The following is a 19,965-nucleotide window of genomic DNA, read 5'->3' as shown; positions in this document are numbered from 1 at the left end:
ATTGACATATAACGGCCACAAAGCCATCGATTCCATCGTCCAAATCATTGACATACAACTCGGCCACAAAGCCATCGATTCCGTCATCCACATCATTGACATACAACTCGGCCACAAAGCCATTGATTCCGTCATCCAAATCATTGACATACAACTCGGCCACAAAGCCATCGATTCCATCGTCCAAATCATTGACATATAACTTGGCCTCAAAGCCATCGATTCCGTCATTCAAATCATTGACATATAACGGCCACAAAGCCATCGATTCCATCGTCCAAATCATTGACATACAACTCGGCCACAAAGCCATCGATTCCGTCATCCAAATCATTGACATACAACTCGGCCACAAAGCCATCGATTCCGTCGTCCAAATCATTGACATACAACTCGGCCACAAAGCCATCGATTCCATCGTCCAAATCATAGACATACAACTCGGCCACAAAGCCATCGATTCCGTCATCCAAATCATTGACATACAACTCGGCCACAAAGCCATCGATTCCGTCATCCAAATCATTGACATACAACTCGGCCACAACGCCATTGATTCTGTCATCCAAATCATTGACATACAACTCGGCCACAAAGCCATCGATTCCATCGTCCACATCATTGACATACAACTCGGCCACAAAGCCATCGATTCCGTCATCCAAATCATTGACATACAACTCGGCCACAAAGCCATCGATTCCGTCATCCAAATCATTGACATACAACTCGGCCACAAAGCCATCGATTCCGTCGTCCACATCATTGACATACAACTCGGCCACAAAGCCATCGATTCCGTCATCCAAATCATTGACATACAACTCGGCCACAAAGCCATCGATTCCGTCATCCAAATCATTGACATACAACTCGGCCACAAAGCCATCGATTCCGTCGTCCACATCATTGACATACAACTCGGCCACAAAGCCATCGATTCCGTCGTCCAAATCATTGACATACAACTCGGCCACAAAGCCATCGATTCCGTCGTCCAAATCATTGACATACAACTCGGCCACAAAGCCATCGATTCCGTCGTCCAAATCATTGACATATAACGGCCACAAAGCCATCGATTCCGTCATTCAAATCATTGACATATAACTCGGCCACAAAGCCATCGATTCCGTCATTCAAATCATTGACATACAACTCGGCCACAAAGCCATCGATTCCGTCGTCCAAATCATTGACATATAACGGTCACAAAGCCATCGATTCCGTCATTCAAATCATTGACATACAACTCGGCCACAAAGCCATCAATTCCATCGTCCAAATCATTGACATACAACTTGAAAAGAAGTGGTTCCGACATGGTTCACTGTGGAACACCACTCATCACTGACAGACAACCACAAAAGGCTCCATTTCTTCCCACTCTTTGCCTCTCAGTCAGCAAATGCTGGACGTGCTGGAATCTTCCCTGTAATCGTTTCTAATTCCGTTTTGTTGCCTGGTGTGCGGCGCCTTATCGAAGGCCCTCTGAAAATCCGTACACAACCTTCACTGATTCTCCTTTATCAGTCCTGCTCATTATTTCTTCAAGGAATCCCAACAGGTTGTTCAGCTCACTTCGCCCTATTCTCAAGCGCCCTGAAGCCTCATCCTTAAAAATGGCCTCCAAACATCTCACTGAGGTCAGGCTCCATCGGCCTATCATTTCCTTTCTTCTGCCTCCCTCCCTTCTTGAGAAGTGGAGTTATGTTTGCAATTTTCCAGTTCTCCGGAATCCATTGCCAGAATCCAGTGATTCTTATAGCCATATAACAATTACAGCGCAGAAACAGGCCGTCTCAGCCCTTCCAGTCTGTGCTGAACGCTTACTCTCACCTAGTCCCACCGACCCGCACTCAGCCCATAACCCTCCAATCCTTTCCTGTCCATATACCTATCCAATTTTATTTTAAATGACAATACCGAACCTGCCTCTACACACTTCTACTGGAAGCTCGTTCCATACAGCTACCATTCTCTGAGTAAAGAAATTCCCCCTCGTGTTATCCCTAAACTTTTGCCCCCTAACTCTCAACTCATGTCCTCTTGTTTGAATCTCCCCTGCTCTCAATGGAAAAAGCCTATCCACGTCAACTCTATCTATCCCTCTCATAATTTTAAATACCTCTATCAAGTCCCCCCTCAACCTTCAACGCTCCAAAGAATAAAGACCTAACTTGTTCAACCTTTCTCTGTAACTTAGGTGCTGAAACCCAGGTAACATTCTAGTAAATCTCCTCTGTACTCTCTCTATTTTGTTGACATCTCTCCTATAGTTTGGTGACCAGAACTGTACACAATACTCCAAATTCGGCCTCACCAATGTCTTGTACAATTTTAACATTACATCCCAACTCCTATACTCAATGCTCTGATTTATAAAGGCCAGCATACCAAAAGCTTTCTTCACCACCCTACCCACATGAGATTCCACCTTCAGGGAACTATGCACCATTATTCCTTGGTCACTCTGTTCTACTGCATTCCTCAATGCCCTCCCATTTACCATGTATGTCCTATTTTGATTATTCCTACCAAAATGTAGCATCTCACACTTATCAGCATTAAACTCCATCTGCCATCTTTCAGCCCACTCTTCGAACTGGCCTAAATCTCTCTGCAAGGTTTGAAAACCTACTTCATTATCCACAACGCCACCTATCATCTGCATACTTACTAAATTACTTACTTGGGGTGGCAGCGACCCCAGGGTTCAATTCCCGGATGTTCTCCCCGTGACCGCCTGGGCTTCCACCCACATTCCAAACGTGTACCGGTTAGTAGATTGATTGGGTGTAATTTACTTACTAAATTATCTTGAAAGATCATTACACACGCCTCCACAATTTCTACAGCCACCCCTTTCATAACCCTAGTCCAGCTGACTTATCCACCAGATCTTTCAGCTTCCCAAGCGCCTTCTCCTTAGTAACGGCAACAATGAGTGTCTGCTGCCCGACACTCTCATGTCTTCAGTGAACGTGGATGCAAAATACCTGTTACATTTGTCCACCATTCTTTTCTCCCCCCCTCTTCCGCCATTAGTACCCCTCCAGATGTCAGCTTCCAGTGGTCCAATATCCACTCTCTTCTCTCCTTTACTCTTTCTATATCTAAAAACAAAAGCTTTTGTCACCCCCTCTGATACTATAGGCCTTCTCACTTTCATATTTCATAGTTTTTCTCCTAATGGCCTTATTGTTGCCTTTTGTTGGTATTTAAAAGCTTCTAACTTCCGGCTAATTTTTACTCTATTACATACCCTCCCTTTTCTTTGTATGTTTGGCTTTGACTTCCCTTGTCAGCCACAGTTGTGTCACCCTGTCTTTAGAATATTTCTTCTTTGGGACGTATCTGTCCTGCACCTTACGAGTTTCTCCCAGAAACTCCATCCACTGCTGCTCCACCATCATCCCTGCTAGTGATCCCTTCCAGTCAACTTCCTCTCTCTTCCAGTTCCTCTCTCACGCCTCTGTAATTCCCTTCCCCTCCACTGTAATACTGTTACATCTGACTTTTATCTTCTTCCTCTCAAACCGCAGGGGTGAATTCCGTCATGTTATGATCACTGTCTCCTAATGGTTCCTTTACCTTAAGCTCCATAATCAAATCTGGCTCATTACACGACACCCAACCCAGAATTGCCTTTTCCCCTAGTGGGTGTCCTGGTGGGGGGGGGGGTGGAGGATTTCTGATTCCTGACACAGCGGAGCGACAGTGGGTCCCCCTCCTGCTCGCCTCTGACAAGGTGAGGCGGCACGGTTTGGGGCGACAGCGACCCCGGGGTTCAATCCCCCGGATGTTCTCCCCGCGCCCGCGTGGGTTTCCTCCCGGTGCTCCGGTTTCCTCCCACGTTCCAAAGACGTACTGGTTAGTAGGTCAGTCGGGTGCAATCGGGCTCGCTCGGCCGGGACGGTTTGCTGCTGCATTGTACCTCTGAACGAAAAGTACACTCTTTAAGAAGTCCGATCCCGGAGCGAAGATCTCAAGTGCTTCTCTGTTCACTTGATTCAACAGGAAGTTTAGAGCTACAGCTGCTCTTCGCAACCAGGAAATGGTGCAGGAACGCTTTCGATGAAAAGATGAGGCAAATTGGACCCCAGCAGTGGTGCAACTGGACAGCGGTGGCCAGGTATGTGGCCCACGGGCAGGCAGTCAGCTTCAATTTGAATCCTCACTCGGCCTCACGCCTGCGTACAGCTAAACGAGACGGCATTCCTCGGGGGAACACCCTGTTAAAAAATAGTCACCCAACTCAGAAAACAGCCCTTCATGGTCCAAGGTAGAGAGCATTAGATACGGGGACTACACTTCGAAGGTTACGCGGATTATCAGAGTCATTAATGCAGAACACAAGTCTTTGGCCTGGTAGGGGCCGAGTTGAACGCATAAGAAGGAGGGTTTCTTTGGATCCCGAGGCGCCAGGGGTGGGGAGGGAGGCTCGGTAGGTCGGGCAACGGCTGCGGAGGTGAACCAGCGCTCGACTTTTCAGGCCGGGACCCTTCTTCGGGGCTGGGAAGGTGTCCGGATGTCAGGGTATAGCTGGGGCGTGGTGGGTGAAACCGGGCGTGAGGGAGGTGATAGGCAGCTGAGAGGAGGCAAGGTGCCTCCCAGTGTCCCATTTCCCTTCCCTCCCACGGTCCACTCACGGGAGATTCCTTCCTCCCCAGCCCTTTGCCTATCACCTCCCCCTGGTGCCCGTCCTCCTTCCCCCCCCCCCATGTCCCACACTCTCTCCCAGAGCAGACTCCTTCCTCTCCTGCCCTTGACCTTTCCCACCTACCCCCTTCCAGCTAGCCTCCTTTCCCCCCTCCCCCGCCACCTTTTCATTCTGGTGTCTAACCTCCCCCCCACAACTTCACAGTCCCGAAGAAGGGTTTCAGCCCAAAACACCAACTATTTATTAATTTCCATAGATGCTGCCTGATCCTCTGAGATCCTCCAGCACTTTGTGTGCGTTGCTTTGGATTTCCAGCATCTGCAGACTTGTCAGTGCTTATCGTACACGTTGGTCATTCTATCGTATTATGATCACTGCCTCCTAAGGGTTCCTTCACCTTAAGCTCCCTAATCTAATTTGGTCCATCACGCAACACCCGATCCAGAACTGCCTTTTCCCCATAGTGGGTATCGTGGGGGGGGGGAGGTGGGTGTAGGGGGAGAAGGGGGCAGTTTTCTGATCCCTAGGGCAACAGTGGTTCTCCTTTCCCAACTGCACAGCCACCCTCCCCCCCCCCAGCTTCTCAGCAACCCACACGAAATGCTGGAAGAACTCGGCGGGTCAGAAAGCATCTCTGGAGGGAATTGTTTCGGGTCCCCCCCCCCCGTCCCAGAATCGGTCTCCCAGTGACCCAGGAACTCCAGAGCACCGGCCTGACCTCCTTTCGCAAAGGCTCCTCACTTTGGAGCGACGGAGGATGAGAGGTGACTTGATTCAGGTGTCCAGGATGGTAAGGGGCACAGATCGAGTGGACAGCCAGAGACTTCTCCCCAAGTGGAAATGAGGGGGGCATAATTTCAAGGTGATTGGGGAAAGTATACCGGGGGGGGGGGAGGAAGAATGTCCATAGGACGCTAAGACATAGGAACAGAATGAGACCATTTGGCCCATCGAGTCTGCTCCGCTATTCCGTCATGGATGAATATTTTTTCCCTCCTCAGCCCCACTCCCCGGCTTTCTCCCCATAACCTTTGATGCCACGTCCAATCAAGAACCTATCAATCTCTGCCTTAAGTACCCCCAACGACCCAGCCTGTGGTAACAAACTCCACAAGTTCACCACCCTCCAGCTAAAGAAATCTCCACCCACCTCTCATCTAACTGGACACCCGTCTATCCTGAGCCTGCGCATCTCCTCGCGACTTACTGTGGCCAACGCCTCTCTCATACCACCGTAATTCCCCTTCCGCCACTGAAATCCGGCTACGTCGGACTGTACTTTCTCAAGTTGAACTCAAATCACGGTGCGACCACTGCCTCCCAAGGGTTCCTTTACCTTAAGCTCCCTGATCGCCTCCGGTTCACTACGTAACACCCAGTCCGGTACAGCTGATCCCCCGGTGGGCTCAACGCCAAGATACTCCGAAAAACCACCCTGTCCGCATTCGCTCTCTTGAGATCCACTTCCAACCTGGTTTTCACAATCGACTGCACGTTAAAATCCCCCGTGACTATCATAGATAGATAGATACTTTATTCATCCCCAAGGGGAAATTCAACATTTCTCCAGTGTCCCATACACTTATCGTAGCAAAACTAATTACATGCAGTATTTAACTCAGTATAAATATGATATGCATCTAAAATCACCCTCCCAAAAAGCATTAATAAATAGCTTTTAAAAAGTTCTTAAATAGTTTACTAAAGTACGTTGGGTACTTAACATCACCCTTTGGTCATGCCTTTTCTATTTCCTGTTGCAATCTCCGGTTTACACCCCAGCTGCTGTAGGGAGGCCTGTATAAAATGGCTACCAGGGTCCTTTGACCTTTGCAGTTTCCTACCTCAACCCACAGGGATTCCGATCCTGTGTCACACCTTTCTACTGATTTGATGCCCAGCACAACCCCACCACCCCCTCTGCCGACGTACCTGCCCCTATGCCGGGGGTAACTCTCCAGGCACGGAGACCGCTGGGTGTGTGGGATGCCCTGCCGGGGACCGGGGTGACGGAGGCAGATACATTAGGGACGTTGCAGAGACTCTCAGACAGGCACACGGTTGAAAGAAAAATGGAGGCTTTAGTGGGAAGGAACGGTTCGATTGATCTTGAAGTAGGTTAAACGGTTAGCACAAAGCTGTGGGGCCGAATGGCCTGCACTCTGCTGTGCTGTTCTACTTTCTCTGTTTGTAAGGTAGGTGACGGCAAGGCCCACGGTGACCACACTCCTCGAACCCGGTGCCGGGCGTCAGGTCCCTTGTCATTTTCCCCTTGTAGAATTTCCCTGCCCCGGGCACCGTCCCATCCCCTGGTTAGTGCACACTCACACACACAGACACACTCACACATACACACTCACACATACACACACTCACAGACACACACACTCACACATACACACTCACACATACACACTCACACACTCACACACACAGACACACTCACACATACACACTCACACATACACACTCACACATACACACACTCACAGACACACACACACAGACACACTCACACACACAGACACACTCACACATACACACTCACAGACACACACACACTCACACATACACACACTCACACACACAGACACACTCACACATACATACACACTCACACATACACACACACAGACACACACACTCACACACACAGACACACTCACACATACACACTCACACATACACACACAGACACACACACTCACACACACAGACACACTCACACATACACACTCACACATACACACACAGACACACACACTCACACACACACTCACACATACACACACACAGACACACACACTCACACACACAGACACACTCACACATACACACTCACACATACACACACTCACAGACACACACACAGACACACTCACACACACACTCACACATACACACACACACAGACACACTCACACATACACACACACTCACTCTTATGCATACACACACTGACTCACACAGACACACGCACAGACACACACACAGACACACACAAACACACAAATGGACACACAAACAGACACACACTCACATGGACACACACTCACACACTGACACACATGCACACACTCACACACACATACACACACACATACACACACAGACACTCACACACAGATACACACACACATACACACACAGACACTCACACACACACACACACATGGACACACACACAGACACACACTCACACACACAGAAAGATACACACACACACTCACACAGACACACATTCGCATATACACACAGACACACACTCACACACACAGAGAGATACACACACACTCACACAAACACACATTCGCATATACACACAGACACACACACACTCACACAGACACACACTCGCATATACACACACAGACACACACACACACTCATACACACACAGAGATACACAGACACACACACTCACACAAACACACACACACAGACACACACACACATGGACACACAAACACACACACAGACACACACAGAGACACTCACACACACACACAGACACACGCAGACACACACACTCAAACACATATACACACACACAGACGCACACACTCAAACACATACACACACACACACAGACACTCACAGACACACACACACACTCACACATACACACACACACACACACACACACACACACACACACACACACACACACACACACACACACACACACACACACACACCATGCCAGGCAGCATCTATGGACAAAAGTACCATCGACATTTCAGGCTGAAACCTTTCATCAGGACTGGAAAGGTGATGGGTGGGGGGGGGGGGGTAGCAGAAGCCGTAATAAGAAGGGGGGAAGAGGACAAGCAGGAAGATGAAAGGTGAATCCAGGTAGGTGTGGGAAGGGGCGGTGAAGTGAGAAGCTGACAGCTGACAGGTGAAAAAGTAAAGAGCCAAGGAGGAAGGAATCTGACAGCGGAGTGGACCGTGGGAGAAAGGGGAGGAGGACGGGACCTGGGGGAGGTGAAAGGTGGGAAAGGTAAAGGGTAAGAGAGGAAGGAATCTGACAGCGGAGCAGACGGTGGGAGAAAGGGGAGGAGGACGGGACCTGGGGGAGGTGAAAGGTGGGAAAGGTAAAGGGTAAGAGAGGAAGGAATCTGACAGCGGAGTGGACCGTGGGAGAAAGGGGAGGAGGACGGGACCTGGGGGAGGTGAAAGGTGGGAAAGGTAAAGGGTAAGAGAGGAAGGAATCTGACAGCGGAGCAGACGGTGGGAGAAAGGGGAGGAGGACGGGACCTGGGGGAGGTGAAAGGTGGGAAAGGTAAAGGGTAAGAGAGGAAGGAATCTGACAGCGGAGTGGACCATGGGAGAAAGGGAAGGAGGACAGAGTCACGGTTTATTCAGAGTGACGGTCACTCACTGTGTAACTGTACAGAGTCTCTGTATATTCAGAGTGAGGGTGATTCACTGTGTAACTGTACAGAGTCACTGTTTACTCAGGGTGAGGGTCACTCACTGTGTAACTGTACAGAGTCACTGTTTACTCAGGGTGAGGGTCACTCACTGTGTAACTGTAGAGTCACTGTTTATTCAGGGTGACGGTCACTCACTGTGCAACTGTACAGAGTCACTGTTTATTCAGAGTGAGGGTCACTCACAGTGTAACTGTACAGAGTCTCTGTTTATTCAGGGTCAGGGTCGCACACTGTGTAACTGTACAGAGTCACTGCTTATTCAGAGTGACGGGCACTCACTGTGTAATTGTACAGAGTCTCTGTTTATTCAGGGTGAGGGACACTCACTGTGTGACTTTACAGAGTCACTCACTGTGGAACTGTACAGAGCCACTGCTTATTCAGAGTGACGGTCACTCTGTGTAACTGTACAGAGTCACTGTTTATTCAGGGTGAGGGTCACTCACTGTGAAACTGTACAGAGTCTCTGTTTATTCAGGGTGATGGTCACTCACTGTGTAACTGTACAGAGTCACTGTGTATTCAGGGTGATGGTCACTCACTGTGTGACTGTACAGAGTCACTCACTGTGTAACTGTACAGAGTCACTGCTTATTCAGAGTGACGGTCACTCACTGTGTAACTGTACAGAGTCTCTGTTTATTCAGGGTGAGGGTCAATCAATGTGTATCTCTACAGAGTCACTGTTTATTCAGGGTCAGGGTCAATCACTGTGTAACTGTACAGAGTCACTGTTTATTCAGAGAGAGGGTCACTGACTGTGTAACTGTACACAGTCACTGTTTATTCAAAGTGAGGGTCACTGACTGTGTAACTGTATAGAGGCACTGTTTATTCAGAGTGAGGGTCAATCACTGTGTAACTGTACAGAGTCACTGTTTATTCAGGGTCAGGGTCATTCACTGTGCAACTGTACAGAGTCACTGTTTATTCAGAGAGAGGGTCACTGACTGTGTAACTGTACAGAGTCACTGTTTATTCAGGGTGAGGGTCACTCACTGTGTAACTGTACAGAGTCACTGTTTATTCAGAGTGACGGTCACTCACTGTGTAACTGTACAGAGTCACTGTTTATTCAGAGTGAGGGTGATTCACTGTGTAACTGTACAGAGTCACTGTTTACTCAGGGTGAGGGTCACTGACTGTGCAACTGTACAGAGTCACTGTTTACTCAGGGTGAGGGTCACTCACTGTGTAACTGTAGAGTCACTGTTTATTCAGGGTGACGGTCACTCACTGTGCAACTGTACAGAGTCACTGCTTATTCAGAGTGACGGTCACTCTGTGTAACTGTACAGAGTCACTGTTTATTCAGTGTGAGGGTCACTCACTGTGAAACTGTACAGAGTCTCTGTTTATTCAGGGTGATGGTCACTCACTGTGTAACTGTTCAGAGTCACTGTGTATTCAGGGTGATGGTCACTCACTGTGTGACTGTACAGAGTCACTCACTGTGTAACTGTACAGAGTCACTGCTTATTCAGAGTGAGGGTCAATCAATGTGTATCTGTACAGAGTTACAGTTTATTCCAGGTGAGGGTCACTGACTGTGTAACTGTGCAGATTCACTGTGTATTCAGACTGACGGTCACTCACTGTGCAACTGTACAGAGTCACTGTTTATTCAGGGTGAGGGTCACTCACTGTGAAACTGTGCAGATTCACTGTGTATTCAGAGTGACGGTCACTCACTGTGTAACTGTACAGAGTCACTGTTTATTCAGGGTGAGGGTCACTCACTGTTTAACTGTACAGAGTCTCTGTTTATTCAGGGTGAGGGTCAATCACTGTGCAACTGTACAGAGTCTCTGTTTATTCAGAGTGAGGGTCACTCACTGTGTAAATATACAGAGTCACTTTTTTTTCAGGCTGAGGGTCAATCACTGTGTAACTGTACAGAGTCTCTGTTTCTTCAGGGTGAGGGTCACTCACTGTGTAACTGTACAGAGTCACTGTTTATTCAGGGTGAGGGTCACTCACTGTGTAACTGTACAGAGTCACTGTTTATTCAGAGAGAGGGTCACTGACTGTGTAACTGTACAGAGTCACTGTTTATTCAGGGTGAGGGTCACTCACTGTGTAACTGTACAAAGTCACTGTTTATTCAGAGAGAGGGTCACTGACTGTGTAACTGTACAGAGTCACTGTTTATTCAGAGTGACGTTCACTCACTGTGTAACTGTACAGAGTCACTGTTTATTCAGAGTGAGGGTCACTGACTGCGTAACTGTACAGAATCACTGTTTATTCAGAGTGAGGGTCACTCGCTGTGTAGCTGTACAGAGTCACTGTTTATTCAGGGTGCGGGTCAATCACTGTAACTGTACAGAGTCTCTGTTTATTCAGGGTGAGGGTCAATCACTGTGTAACTGTACAGAGTCACTGTTTATTCAGGGTGCGGGTCAATCTCTGTAACTGTACAGAGTCTCTGTTTATTCAGGGTGAGGGTCAATCACTGTGTAACTGTACAGAGTCACTGTTTATTCAGAGTGAGGGTCACTCACTGTGTAACTGTACAGAGTCACTGCTTATTCAGAGTGACGGGCACTCACTGTGTAACTGTACAGAGTCTCTGTTTATTCAGGGTGAGGGTCAATCACTGTGTAACTGTACAGAGTCAATGTTTATTCAGGGTGATGGTCACTCACTGTGTGACTGTACAGAGTCACTCACTGTGTAACTGTACAGAGTCACTGCTTATTCAGAGTGACGGTCACTCACTGTGTCACTGTACAGAGTCTCTGTTTATTCAGGGTGAGGGTCAATCAATGTGTATCTGTACAGAGTTACAGTTTATTCCAGGTGAGGGTCACTCACTGTGTAACTGTACATAGTCTCTGCTTATTCAGGCGGAGTGTCACTCACTGTGAAACTGTGCAGATTCACTGTGTATTCAGAGTGAGGGCCACTCACTGTGTAACTGTACAGAGTCACAGTTTATTCAGGGTGAGGTTCACTCACTGTGTAACTGTTCAGAGTCACTGTGTATTCAGGGTGATGGTCACTCACTGTGTGACTGTACAGAGTCACTCACTGTGTAACTGTACAGAGTCACTGCTTATTCAGAGTGAGGGTCAATCAATGTGTATCTGTACAGAGTTACAGTTTATTCCAGGTGAGGGTCACTGACTGTGTAACTGTGCAGATTCACTGTGTATTCAGACTGACGGTCACTCACTGTGCAACTGTACAGAGTCACTGTTTATTCAGGGTGAGGGTCACTCACTGTGAAACTGTGCAGATTCACTGTGTATTCAGAGTGACGGTCACTCACTGTGTAACTGTACAGAGTCACTGTTTATTCAGGGTGAGGGTCACTCACTGTTTAACTGTACAGAGTCTCTGTTTATTCAGGGTGAGGGTCAATCACTGTGCAACTGTACAGAGTCTCTGTTTATTCAGAGTGAGGGTCACTCACTGTGTAAATATACAGAGTCACTTTTTTTTCAGGGTGAGGGTCAATCACTGTGTAACTGTACAGAGTCTCTGTTTCTTCAGGGTGAGGGTCACTCACTGTGTAACTGTACAGAGTCACTGTTTATTCAGGGTGAGGGTCACTCACTGTGTAACTGTACAGAGTCACTGTTTATTCAGAGAGAGGGTCACTGACTGTGTAACTGTACAGAGTCACTGTTTATTCAGGGTGAGGGTCACTCACTGTGTAACTGTACAAAGTCACTGTTTATTCAGAGAGAGGGTCACTGACTGTGTAACTGTACAGAGTCACTGTTTATTCAGAGTGACGTTCACTCACTGTGTAACTGTACAGAGTCACTGTTTATTCAGAGTGAGGGTTACTGACTGCGTAACTGTACAGAATCACTGTTTATTCAGAGTGAGGGTCACTCGCTGTGTAGCTGTACAGAGTCACTGTTTATTCAGGGTGCGGGTCAATCACTGTAACTGTACAGAGTCTCTGTTTATTCAGGGTGAGGGTCACTCACTGTGTAACTGTACAGAGTCACTGATTATTCAGGGTCAGGGTCAATCGCTGTGTAACTGTACAGAGTCACTGTTTATTCAGAGTGAGGGTCACTCGCTGTGTAGCTGTACAGAGTCACTGTTTATTCAGGGTGCGGGTCAATCACTGTAACTGTACAGAGTCTCTGTTTATTCAGGGTGAGGGTCAATCACTGTGTAACTGTACAGAGTCACTGTTTATTCAGGGTGCGGGTCAATCTCTGTAACTGTACAGAGTCTCTGTTTATTCAGGGTGAGGGTCAATCACTGTGTAACTGTACAGAGTCACTGTTTATTCAGAGTGAGGGTCACTCACTGTGTAACTGTACAGAGTCACTGCTTATTCAGAGTGACGGGCACTCACTGTGTAACTGTACAGAGTCTCTGTTTATTCAGGGTGAGGGTCAATCACTGTGTAACTGTACAGAGTCAATGTTTATTCAGGGTGATGGTCACTCACTGTGTGACTGTACAGAGTCACTCACTGTGTAACTGTACAGAGTCACTGCTTATTCAGAGTGACGGTCACTCACTGTGTCACTGTACAGAGTCTCTGTTTATTCAGGGTGAGGGTCAATCAATGTGTATCTGTACAGAGTTACAGTTTATTCCAGGTGAGGGTCACTCACTGTGTAACTGTACATAGTCTCTGCTTATTCAGGCGGAGTGTCACTCACTGTGAAACTGTGCAGATTCACTGTGTATTCAGAGTGAGGGCCACTCACTGTGTAACTGTACAGAGTCACAGTTTATTCAGGGTGAGGTTCACTCACTGTGTAACTGTTCAGAGTCACTGTGTATTCAGGGTGATGGTCACTCACTGTGTGACTGTACAGAGTCACTCACTGTGTAACTGTACAGAGTCACTGCTTATTCAGAGTGAGGGTCAATCAATGTGTATCTGTACAGAGTTACAGTTTATTCCAGGTGAGGGTCACTGACTGTGTAACTGTGCAGATTCACTGTGTATTCAGACTGACGGTCACTCACTGTGCAACTGTACAGAGTCACTGTTTATTCAGGGTGAGGGTCACTCACTGTGAAACTGTGCAGATTCACTGTGTATTCAGAGTGACGGTCACTCACTGTGTAACTGTACAGAGTCACTGTTTATTCAGGGTGAGGGTCACTCACTGTTTAACTGTACAGAGTCTCTGTTTATTCAGGGTGAGGGTCAATCACTGTGCAACTGTACAGAGTCTCTGTTTATTCAGAGTGAGGGTCACTCACTGTGTAAATATACAGAGTCACTTTTTTTTCAGGGTGAGGGTCAATCACTGTGTAACTGTACAGAGTCTCTGTTTCTTCAGGGTGAGGGTCACTCACTGTGTAACTGTACAGAGTCACTGTTTATTCAGGGTGAGGGTCACTCACTGTGTAACTGTACAGAGTCACTGTTTATTCAGAGAGAGGGTCACTGACTGTGTAACTGTACAGAGTCACTGTTTATTCAGGGTGAGGGTCACTCACTGTGTAACTGTACAAAGTCACTGTTTATTCAGAGAGAGGGTCACTGACTGTGTAACTGTACAGAGTCACTGTTTATTCAGAGTGACGTTCACTCACTGTGTAACTGTACAGAGTCACTGTTTATTCAGAGTGAGGGTTACTGACTGCGTAACTGTACAGAATCACTGTTTATTCAGAGTGAGGGTCACTCGCTGTGTAGCTGTACAGAGTCACTGTTTATTCAGGGTGCGGGTCAATCACTGTAACTGTACAGAGTCTCTGTTTATTCAGGGTGAGGGTCAATCACTGTGTAACTGTACAGAGTCACTGTTTATTCAGGGTGCGGGTCAATCTCTGTAACTGTACAGAGTCTCTGTTTATTCAGGGTGAGGGTCAATCACTGTGTAACTGTACAGAGTCACTGTTTATTCAGAGTGAGGGTCACTCACTGTGTAACTGTACAGAGTCACTGCTTATTCAGAGTGACGGGCACTCACTGTGTAACTGTACAGAGTCTCTGTTTATTCAGGGTGAGGGTCAATCACTGTGTAACTGTACAGAGTCAATGTTTATTCAGGGTGATGGTCACTCACTGTGTGACTGTACAGAGTCACTCACTGTGTAACTGTACAGAGTCACTGCTTATTCAGAGTGACGGTCACTCACTGTGTCACTGTACAGAGTCTCTGTTTATTCAGGGTGAGGGTCAATCAATGTGTATCTGTACAGAGTTACAGTTTATTCCAGGTGAGGGTCACTCACTGTGTAACTGTACATAGTCTCTGCTTATTCAGGCGGAGTGTCACTCACTGTGAAACTGTGCAGATTCACTGTGTATTCAGAGTGAGGGCCACTCACTGTGTAACTGTACAGAGTCACAGTTTATTCAGGGTGAGGTTCACTCACTGTGTAACTGTTCAGAGTCACTGTGTATTCAGGGTGATGGTCACTCACTGTGTGACTGTACAGAGTCACTCACTGTGTAACTGTACAGAGTCACTGCTTATTCAGAGTGAGGGTCAATCAATGTGTATCTGTACAGAGTTACAGTTTATTCCAGGTGAGGGTCACTGACTGTGTAACTGTGCAGATTCACTGTGTATTCAGACTGACGGTCACTCACTGTGCAACTGTACAGAGTCACTGTTTATTCAGGGTGAGGGTCACTCACTGTGAAACTGTGCAGATTCACTGTGTATTCAGAGTGACGGTCACTCACTGTGTAACTGTACAGAGTCACTGTTTATTCAGGGTGAGGGTCACTCACTGTTTAACTGTACAGAGTCTCTGTTTATTCAGGGTGAGGGTCAATCACTGTGCAACTGTACAGAGTCTCTGTTTATTCAGAGTGAGGGTCACTCACTGTGTAAATATACAGAGTCACTTTTTTTTCAGGGTGAGGGTCAATCACTGTGTAACTGTACAGAGTCTCTGTTTCTTCAGGGTGAGGGTCACTCACTGTGTAACTGTACAGAGTCACTGTTTATTCAGGGTGAGGGTCACTCACTGTGTAACTGTACAGAGTCACTGTTTATTCAGAGAGAGGGTCACTGACTGTGTAACTGTACAGAGTCACTGTTTATTCAGGGTGAGGGTCACTCACTGTGTAACTGTACAAAGTCACTGTTTATTCAGAGAGAGGGTCACTGACTGTGTAACTGTACAGAGTCACTGTTTATTCAGGGTGAGGGTCACTCACTGTGTAACTGTACAAAGTCACTGTTTATTCAGAGAGAGGGTCACTGACTGTGTAACTGTACAAAGTCACTGTTTATTCAGAGAGAGGGTCACTCACTGTGTAACTGTACAGAGTCACAGTTTATTCAGGGTGAGGTTCACTCACTGTGTAACTGTACAGAGTCTCTGTTTATTCAGGGTGAGGGTCACTCACTGTGTAACTGTACAGAGTCACTGTTTATTCAGGGTGAGGGTCACTCACAGTGTAACTGTACAGAGTCTCTGTTTATTCAGGGTGAGGGTCACTCACTGTGTAACTGTACAGAGTCTCCGTTTGTTCAGAGTGATGGTCACTCACTGTGCAACTGTACAGAGTCTCTGTTTATTCAGGGTCAGGGTCACTCACTGTGTGACTGTACAGAGTCACTGTTTATTCAGAGTGAGGGTCACTCACTGTGTAAATATACAGAGTCACTTTTTTTTCAGGGTGAGGGTCAATCACTGTGTAACTGTACAGAGTCACTGTTTATTCAGGGAGAGGGTCACTGACAGTGTAACTGTACAGAGGCATTGTTTATTCAGGGTGAGGGTCAATCACTGTGTAACTGCAAAGAGTCTTTATTCAAAGTGAGGGTCACTCACTGTGTAACTGGATAGCGTCTCTGTTTATTCAGGGTGATGGTCACTCACTGTGTAATTGTACAGAGTCACTGTGTGTTCAGAGTGAGGGTCACTGACTGTGTAACTGTACAGACTCACTGCTTATTCAGGGTGAGGGTCACACACTGTGTAACTGTACAGAGTCTCTGTTTATTCAGAGGGAGAGTCACTCACTGTGTAACTGTACAGAGTTACTGCTTATTCAGAGCGGCGGTAACTCACTGTGTCACTGTACAGAGTCTCTGTTTATTCAGGGTGAGGGTCAATCACTGTGTAACTGCACAGAGTCTCCGTTTGTTCACGGTGAGGGTCACTCACTGTGTAACTGTACAGAGTCACTCCTTATTCAGAGTGACTGTCACTCACTGTGCAACTGTACAGAGTCTCTGTTTATTCAGGGTCAGGGTCACTCACTGTGTGACTGTACAGAGTCACTGTTTATTCAGGGTGAGGGTCACTCACTGTATAACTGTACAGAGTCTCTGTTTCTTCAGGGTGAGGGTCACTCACTGTGTAACTGTACAGAGTCACTGTTTATACAGAGAGAGGGTCACTGACAGTATAACTGTACAGAGTCACTGTTTATTCAGGGTGAGGGTCACTTACTGTGTAACTGTACAAAGTCACTGTTTATTCAGAGAGAGGGTCACTGACTGTGTAACTGTACAGAGTCACTGTTTATTCAGAGTGACGTTCACTCACTGTGTAACTGTACAGAGTCACTGCTTATTCAGGGTGAGGGTCACTCACTGTGTAACTGTACAGAGTCTCCGTTTGTTCAGGGTAAGGGTCACTCACTGTGTAACTGTACAGAGTCTCTGTTTATTCAGAGTGATGGTCACTCACTGTGCAACTGTACAGAGTCTCTGTTTATTCAGGGTCAGGTTCACTCACTGTGTGACTGTACAGAGTCACTGTTTATTCAGAGTGAGGGTCACTCACTGTGTAAATATACAGAGTCACTTTTTTTTCAGGGTGAGGGTCTATCACTGTGTAACTGTACAGAGTCACTGTTTATTCAGGGAGAGGGTCACTGACAGTGTAACTGTACAGAGTCTCTGTTTATTCAGGGTGAGGGTTACTCACAGTGTAACTGTACAGAGTCACTGATTATTCAGGGTGAGGGTCACTCACTGTGTAACTGTACAGAGTCTCTGTTTATTCAGGGTGAGGGTCAATCACTGTGTAACTGTACAGATCAACTGTTTATTTAGGGTGAGGGTCACTGACCGTGTAACTGTACAAAGTCACTGTTAATTCAGGGTGAGTGTCACTCACAGTGTAACTGTACAGAGCCACTGTTTATTCAGGGTGAGGGTCAATCACTGTGTAACTGTACAGAGTCACTGTTTATTCAGGGTCAGGGTCAATAACTGTGTAACTGTACAGAGGCAATGATTATTCAGGGTGAGGGTCACTCACTGGGTAACTGTACAGAGTCACTGTTTATTCAGAGTGAGGGTCACTGACTGCGTAACTGTACAGAATCACTGTATATTCAGAGTGAGGGTCACTCGCTGTGTAGCTGTACAGAGTCACTGTTTATTCAGGGTGCGGGTCAATCACTGTAACTGTACAGAGTCACTGTTTATTCAGGGTCAGGGTCAATCACTGTGAAACTGTACAGAGTCACTGTTTATTCAGAGAGAGGGTCACTGACTGTGTAACTGTACAGAGTCACTGTTTATTGAGAGAGAGGGTCACTGACTGTGTAACTGTACAGAGGCACTGTTTATTCAGGGTGAGGGTCAATCACTGTGTAACTGTACAGAGTCTTTATTCAGAGTGAGGGTCACCCAATGTGTAACTGTATAGAGTCTCTGTTTATTCAGGGTGATGGTCACTCACTTTGTAACTGTACAGTTTCTCTGTTTATTCAGGGTGAGGGTCACTCACTGTGTAATTGTACAGAGTCACTATGTGTTCAGAGTGAGGGTCACTGACTGTGGAACTGTACAGAGTCACAGTTTATTCAGGGTGAGGGTCACTCACTGTGTAACTGTACAGAGTCTGTTTATTCAGTGTGAGGGTCACTCACTGTGTAACTGTACAGAGTCACTGTTTATTCAGAGTCAGGGTCACTGACAGTGTAACTGTACAGAGGCACTGTTTATTCAGGGTGAGGGTCAATCACTGTGTAACTGTACTGAGTCTTTATTCAGAGTGAGGGTCACTCACTGTGTAACTGTACAGCGTCTCTGTTTATTCAGGGTGATGGTCACTCACTGTGTAATTGTACAGAGTCACTGTGTGTTCCGAGTGAGGGTCACTGACTGTGTAACTGTACAGACTCACTGCTTATTCAGGGTGAGGGTCACACACTGTGTAACTGTACAGAGTCTCTGTTTATTCAGAGGGAGAGTCACTCACTGTGTAACTGTACAGAGTTACTGCTTATTCAGAGCGACGGTCACTCACTGTGTCACTGTACAGAGTCACTGTTTATTCAGTTAGAGGGTCACTGACTGTGTAACTGTACAGAGTCACTGTTTATTCAGAGAGAGGGTCACTGACTGTGTAACTGTACAGAGTCACTGTTTATTCAGGGAGAGGGTCAATCACTGTGTAACTGCACAGAGTCACTGTTTATTCAGAGTGATGGTCACTCACTGTGCAACTGTACAGAGTCGCTGTTTATTCAGGGTGAGGGTCAATCACTATGTAACTGTACGGAGTCACTGTTTATTCAGGGTGAGGGTCAATCACTGTGTAACTGTACAGAGTCTCCGTTTATTCAGGGTGAGGGTCAATCACTGTGTAACTGTACAGAGTCTCCGTTTGTTCACGGTGAGGGTCACTCACTGTGTAACTGTAAAGAGTCACTGTTTATTCAGTGTGCCGGTCACTCACTGTGTAACTGTACAGAGTCACTCTTTATTCAGAGTGACGGTCACTCACTGTGCAACTGTACAGAGTCTCTGTTTATTCAGGGTCAGGGTCACTCACTGTGTGACTGTACAGAGTCACTGTTTATTCAGAGTGAGGGTCACTCACTGTGTAAATATACAGAGTCACTTTTATTTCAGGGTGAGGGTCACTCACTGTGTAACTGCACAGAGTCACTGTTTATTCAGAGTGACGTTCACTCACTGTGTAACTGTACAGAGTCACTGCTTA

General features: G+C 46.9%; 1 protein-coding gene across 2 annotated transcripts in view; it reads left to right on the top strand.

The window, feature by feature from the left end:
* LOC132385640 (receptor activity-modifying protein 2-like) overlaps positions 1–19,965 on the top strand; it is a 147,565-nt gene that overhangs the window by 11,813 nt on the left and 115,787 nt on the right. For both annotated transcript variants that reach the window (XM_059957826.1, XM_059957825.1), the window contains one exon: positions 4,021–4,135. In XM_059957826.1, the coding sequence (XP_059813809.1) occupies positions 4,021–4,135 (115 nt within the window). The remainder of the gene's footprint in view (positions 1–4,020; positions 4,136–19,965) is intronic.

The sequence above is a fragment of the Hypanus sabinus genome, assembly GCF_030144855.1.
Source record: "Hypanus sabinus isolate sHypSab1 chromosome X1 unlocalized genomic scaffold, sHypSab1.hap1 SUPER_X1_unloc_22, whole genome shotgun sequence".
In the NCBI taxonomy this organism is placed as follows: domain Eukaryota; kingdom Metazoa; phylum Chordata; class Chondrichthyes; order Myliobatiformes; family Dasyatidae; genus Hypanus; species Hypanus sabinus.
The sequence above is the reverse complement of the archived record's forward strand: the minus strand, read 5'-3'. Positions and strand labels throughout refer to the sequence as shown.